We start from the raw sequence: 6,464 nt of genomic DNA, 5'->3' as shown, positions 1-6,464 counted from the left end.
CCTGTTTTTGGCACTGGCTGTGACAGCTCTCACTGGTGTCTGGGAAGGCTGCAACCAAGATGATCTGCAGGAAAACTTGCAAGAAAGTAGTGATGTAGTCAGAAAATCATAACATGCTTTCCCCCACGCTCATGGCTTTGTGCAACTCGCTTTCTCTTCTCTTTGCTTTACAAAATGCATCTTCCTTCCTTTTTTCACTCCTCTCCTCCTCCTTCTTTGTCATCTTCCTGTTACTGCAGTTACTGTTGTGGGATGGTTTTACTTTTTTACTCCCTTTGTTTGCCACCTGTCGGGAATGCAATTATTCACCTGTTCTCCACCAGTCTGGTTCCAAAAGGAAGGATAATTAAGGCACTCAGTCATTCAGGCTCACTTCGGCCAGATCCTTCTTGAGACTTCTTTGCAATTTACTTTTAAGAAATATGCATTCAGGAGACAGCTGGTTTTGAAGAAATCACCTGAGTCTTCTGCAGCCATGGGTCCATGGAGTCTTCAGTGCTAGGAGAGGGGAAAGGAAGAGTTAAAATGTCCACAGGAAGTGAGGGTCTCGTGAGCAGGGGGTTATATTCCGTATAACTATTTTCCTGAATAAAATACTACCAAATGTGGTTTTTTCCCTTATCTGCAAATACAAGTTCTAATAGAGGCTCAGCCAAAGGTTATTACCATGTGGTGCTATTACATGGGGAGAGAAGACTCTTAAATAGATATGTTTGGGGGGTTTAATATTTTCTTTAAACAATAGGTTATTTTTTAAAAATAGTGTTTTCCTAGATGTTTTTACAAAATATTATTTATATTTATTATGAAAAAAATGTTATGGAGAATGTTTATTAAGCAAAACTGCATCCCAGTTAAAGTCAAAATTGGGATATTTTGACACTGACTCTTGACTAATCAGTTTAATTATTTTTTAAAGGAGCTTTGCTCCAAACTCCATGAAAGGCTGTTTTTCTGTATGCCTTTCCTTCTTCCCCAGCTGGCTGCATGGGAGCTGACAGCAGCTAACTGAGGGCCTGTGCAGAAGGTGACTGCCCTAAAGAGGATTTAATAATCAGGCAGGAGGAGGTGCATCAGCACGTGGTGGGGACTCCACTTCCTGAGAGGCCCCACTGTGGCCATGCCTCCTTTGGTGGAAACCCAGGTTTTATCAAGAGCTGGAGGGACCAACTGCCAGCTCTCTCTGGGGACAAGCTGCCATGGAACTGAGGTGCGGGATGAGGACCACCAAGTGCCAGCTGCTGGTGACCAGCCTCTGTGTCATGGTGAGCAGGCAGGTTTGGGGGGATCTCTGCAGAACCGAGGTGAGCTGTTGCCTTTCCCATCCCCACTCCGAGAGGGGATGGTTTTCCCACGTTCTGTTTTTGGCGGGTGGAGGGCAAGCACAGCCAACTGCCTGAGTTATCATTGCACCATGGGTGGTTATCGCTGGCCACCAGCATCCCCCCCCTCCTCTGATAGACTTCTGGTTTCTCATGGCTGTCACACCACTGCAGCCCTTTCACAACTCAGCAGCTTCCTCCAAGGAGAAAGAAAATGTCACTGCTGGCAGAATGGGTGGGAGCTAAAAAGATATTTGCTCCTGTCTCCTTGGAGCAAAAGAGAGAGTCACGCTTGTTGCTGGGAGGGTGGTCGACTGCAGGTGGGATCAGTGAGGATATGAAACCACAAGGCTTTGGTGGAAGTGTGTGTGAGAAACATGTGGATCGGCACTACAAAGCGAAAGCAATTCCAGGGACTCTCTTTATCAGCTCTTGAAGCAAATTCAAGGGGAGTTTCTGGACATCTGCTGTTAAAGCTGATGGGAAATGGTAGAAACTGGAGAAGACTTCTTGTGGATGCTTTGACTTGTATGTTCTTGTTGCCTTTTCGCTTCATCAAAACTTGCCAGCCTAAAAATAATAATAACAACAGTAATAATAATAATCTGTATTTAGTTCAAAGAGGGTTGGTGGCTTGTTAAGGGTTATTAAAAGGTAATACCTTATTTTGGGCCACAAATGAAGTTTGTAGTTTTTCCAAATTTCAACATTCCAGGACTGCAGTGGCTGTAAGGTTGTTCTCTCTTCCAAATAACAGAATATGCCACTTGGAGGAAATGAAAGGAAGATTGGTACTAAGCATGTTTAGAGCAGACATTAAGGCACAGTTGCTGTGAATGGTTAGAATCACGTTCTCGCTGTTGGGAGGATTTTAGACTGGTGTTTCTCAGAAATCTGAGCTAACTGATGTTGCGCATAATATTTTGCTGGGTGTGGGTCAAGATATGCAGTAATGCACAGTCTGAATGATCAGAAGGTGCCACAAATTAGGCTAGACAAAATGCTATGTTTTGGATGGATTTAGTCTCTGAGACTGTAAGCCTCCAGCAAAAGCTATTAGAAAATGTCACACAGAGGGGATTATGTTGAGATCACATTGTCACATTTGACACAGGTATAGCTGTCTCATGTTTCTGTATTATAAAGGCACAAAATGATGAAGCCTTATCTTCAGAGCTAGGGAGTAGCCTTACATTTTGTATTTTCCAGGCTCATTGCACTAGATTTGGAGTTCATTTTGCTGCTGGTCCCTTTGTCCCAGCTCTGCCACAAGTCATGCTGAAAGGAGCCCAGCCCTAGAGCCAGGTGCCATCAGAAATGTTCCCTCTCCATCACCTGGAGAGGTATGGACATGCAAGTAGTTACCCCATGCCTTAGGCATACTGGTGCTCTCAGGGGTGGTACAGAAACAGACAACACCTTGCAGAGACACAAACCACCACAGACAACTTAGAGTAGTACAGGACTCAGGTCTTTGTGCTCTGCCATAGGAAACAGAGCCAACAGCAGGCACTGAGACTATTGCAAAGAGCAGAGCAGAGAGCTTCACCCCTGCTCAAAACCCCTATTGAAGCTGGCAGCCCTCACAGCCAGACATGATGGCAGCCCTCACAGCCAGACGTGCACAGAGTAGGGTGGCACTGCACAGGTGTGCTGCAAGAGCATCGATCCTCTCAGTTTTCTTCATGTGATGGGAATTTAACCCATAGGCACTGGCCAAGAGACTGTGGGCTGCACAGTGATACATGCACTTATAATGCAAGAGAGAAAAAACAGCTTTAGTATTTTTAAGTGTCTCGGGTTTGTCCTTTTATGTGCATTTTGGGGTACATGTGGTGATCTCTGGATGATGAGGCTGTCTGCATTTGCATGGGGCTCAGGAGTATCCAGATACACTCAAATCTTTGTGTGCACCCAGCCAAGAGCTGTTGCCTTGTAAATCCATTCCTGAAACCCCTCTTTTCCAGCTGCTGGGGCTCTCCATCGCCGTGCTGAGCACAGTCGCCCACTACGGGCTCCGTTTCACCCTCATCAGCAACGTCTCCCTGGACAGCAACGCCTACAAAGTCATCCACCACACAGGTATGTTGTGGTCACATCCCAGTGAGACCTTTGGTGATACCCAGAGCTGCAAAATTCCTTAAAGCTGTAGAAGAAAATTCAGGGGTATCTCAAGAGGAGGAAGGAGTTGGGTTTTGGAGGATGCATTAGGACTATCACAGTCCCACAGGCACTTTCTTTCCCCTTATCAGACCTGCATGCCTGTAACCAAAGGATGCTGTGGGTGCATGGGGTGCTCAGGTGCTTCTGTGTTTGCACCTGTTCCTCTATTCTCTGACCCCTGTGCTGTGGTAAGAGCTCAGGAGGAGCTCCTCAGTCACTAAAAGTGCACTGGGGCTGGCAGGAGACTGGAAGAATGAGGAGAGGAACTACAGGAGTTGAAGCAGAACATAGAAAATTAAGGCTGGGAGGAGAGATGCATGGCAGCACCTTGAGCTTTTCTGAGGAAATGTGTGGTATTTTTGCTTTCACAAGGGAGAAGTATAAACTGAGTCTCAGGTACAAGGCTAGAGCAAAGATAGCTCAGATACTAAAACGCCCTGCTTACCACTACTGCACTTGCATCTGCTGCTTCTCCCAAGCTGCACTCTGGTCTTAAACACACTCATATTCTCTCAAGATCTTGGTTCTCAATTTCAGTTTAACAAGGCAGGTGCAAAAACGATATTAGCCCAAGGCTAAGGCGTATTCCTTCCCTGTTCCTACACATATATATTGGCACTGACTGCAGCCTTGCAGGCTCTCCCACCCCCGTCACCCATCTCCAGCAACGCTTCCACTTGCCTTGTTTACAGGCACTACCTCTGTGTGGTTAGGCTAGCAAAGCCCTTTGCAGCGCTGTGGTCCCTGAGCCCCGCTCCAGGGTACTGGCTGTGATCCTGCCTGAGCCAGGAGGAAACCAGAGGGTGAGTGTTGCGCCAGATTAGCAGTGCCCGGAGTCCTGATAGAGGCTGTGGGACAGCTGCTGCACCAGCACCCCCCATTAGGGGGGGATCCTTATCAGAATGCTGAAGTAATTGGCAGCTTCTGGTCTGTTGGATGGACCAACACAGTTTTAGTCTGCTTCACTCTGCTGGAACTGTGAGAACCCCTCAGAGGCTTACAGCCTTGCCAGACATACACAGCAAAGCACACACAGACAGGGGGTATTGAATAAATTACAGAAAAAATTCAGTTCTGCAACCTGGTCATTTGGGGCTAGCTCCCCAAAATGCACTTTTTGGTCCCTCTCTGGATGAAGCATCATACTAGGCCTCTGGCATCTGACCACAACTCCCACGTCTGTCTTCCAGCTTTCTACTTTGGGATCTGCCTGAGCATGACCCTGATCCTGGCAGCCCTGCTGAGCTCCGCTGCCACAGTGCGGGAATCGCAGTGCCTCACTGCCATGGTGCGTATCCATACCTGCAGGGACTGGCTGGGAGAGGCTTTCTGTCACCTGGGGCTGGCACCCTTAACCTCCAGTGCTGGGGTCTGCATTGCCTTATGCCCAGGAGAATGCAAGCCTGGAGAAGGAGGTCCTGTTGTTCCACTTTGTGCTGCTAGGGGACATTTTTTAAAAAGCATCACCCTGCAGAGCTCTTAAGGCTGAGTATTGCATCATTCTGTGCCTAGTTTCTTTTGCCAAGGTCCTGTGTATGCAACTTTCAGAGGGAATGTGTTTATCTGCCAAGCAACTATGGTGATGACAATACCCAGGGTATTTTTTTTCTCCTCATCAAGTCAACACATGGTTTGTGTGAGGAAACCTTAGCAGTGTGATTTTGAGTCTCACATGCTTCCCCCGAATTGTGACAGCAAAATTAGGCCCTCTTTTTCCCACCTCACTGCAAACATTCATACAAAGCGTGGCAGCAGGCATAGGGGATTTGTGCAGGACCCTGAATTTCAGCCTACAAGGAGAGGGTGGAGAAGTAGCATAAGAGTGGAAATCCCCCCTTTCTCCTCTCCATCAGCCTGTTTGGGCCTGGACCACGTTGACAGTAGTAAACTGCACTGTGAGATAAGCTCCATTTCGAAACAGAGCCTGCATGTGGGGCTTAGCCTGCACAGAGCAGCTTCCAGCCTTGGAGCTGGAGGAATAAGTGGTAAAGTGCTGCTCAAGGTGTGTTTTCCCATATGGAGGGCAGAAATTAACAGATAGGTTGTTGAGCATGAAATCTTGCTTAATATAAAATAATTGCATTGCTGTCATACACTAACTTTAAAGAGATTTATCTAATCTGTGTAACTGGGGGAAATGATACTGATGGCAGAAATGAGAAGCTGACACCTGAAAATTCAGTGCAAAGCAGCCACTGAAATTAATGTTTTCACCTTCTCAATACACCATCTTCCTTTCTCTGTTTGAGATGCCCAAACGGGCCTCAGTCCCCATGAATTAAGCAGAATGTGTAACTCCCCTCTCTTTTGCTGAAGTGTCTTTAATGTGTGCCTGCAATTACCACATCTAAACCAACAGATGGGTATGTACAGATCAGTGGAGAATGTCTTGGCTGCCTGAAGATATAGTCAAACTTCTCTGTAATGCTTATTTGTTGCCTTACTCTCTGGTATAGTTTGGAGCATGCCACTCCATAGAACAGGCTGTTAAAAAGAGTGCCAACATGTACTGAGTGAACTCCAGAGCTCTGTCCAAAGAGCATTATACAAGGGCCACACAGTGCTGCCCTCCCTTCCTATTTTAACCTGGGCGATCCTTTCCTCCAGCCGCCCATCATCTCCCACAGCCCGGCTGGTTTGGGGTATCACAGCCAAGCTTCACCCACCAAAGCAGCCTCTGGTTGGCAGAAGCCTCAAACTGGCTATTTATTTTTGTGGCTCCTAGTGCACCCTGTTGGCTTGTCTTTAGCTTCCACAGTTTGGGTCCTCTGGGGGGATGTGGCCATCTGCATTTTGGGCCCCTGATAGCACATTTGTAGGGCAGTCACGGTATCGCTGCCTTGCGGGGAGCAGAGGAAAGGTGCGAGGTGCCTTCCCCGCAGCTGTGGCGACGAGGCTTCATGCCACGCTGCTCTCAGCGGGGATAACGGGATGCCTCTTGGCTGTCATTATGCTCGGTGTCCGCCGGCTCCGTGCCGA

The 6,464-nt window shown here is 47.5% G+C and overlaps 1 protein-coding gene across 1 annotated transcript in view; it reads left to right on the top strand.

Moving 5' to 3' along the window:
- Window positions 1-1,187: 1,187 nt before the first annotated feature.
- Window positions 1,188-6,464, top strand: part of TSPAN32 (tetraspanin 32) — a 28,730-nt gene continuing 23,453 nt past the window's right edge. Inside the window, exons 1-3 of the mRNA XM_005427203.2 lie at window positions 1,188-1,265; window positions 3,290-3,404; window positions 4,676-4,773. Of these exons, the coding sequence (XP_005427260.2) occupies window positions 1,200-1,265; window positions 3,290-3,404; window positions 4,676-4,773 (279 nt within the window). The 5' untranslated portion in view covers window positions 1,188-1,199. The remainder of the gene's footprint in view (window positions 1,266-3,289; window positions 3,405-4,675; window positions 4,774-6,464) is intronic.

The sequence above is a fragment of the Geospiza fortis genome, unplaced genomic scaffold, assembly GCF_000277835.1.
Source record: "Geospiza fortis unplaced genomic scaffold, GeoFor_1.0 scaffold524, whole genome shotgun sequence".
Lineage (NCBI taxonomy): Eukaryota > Metazoa > Chordata > Aves > Passeriformes > Thraupidae > Geospiza > Geospiza fortis.
Note: the sequence above shows the minus strand (reverse complement) of the source record. Positions and strands in the feature narration are given on the sequence as shown.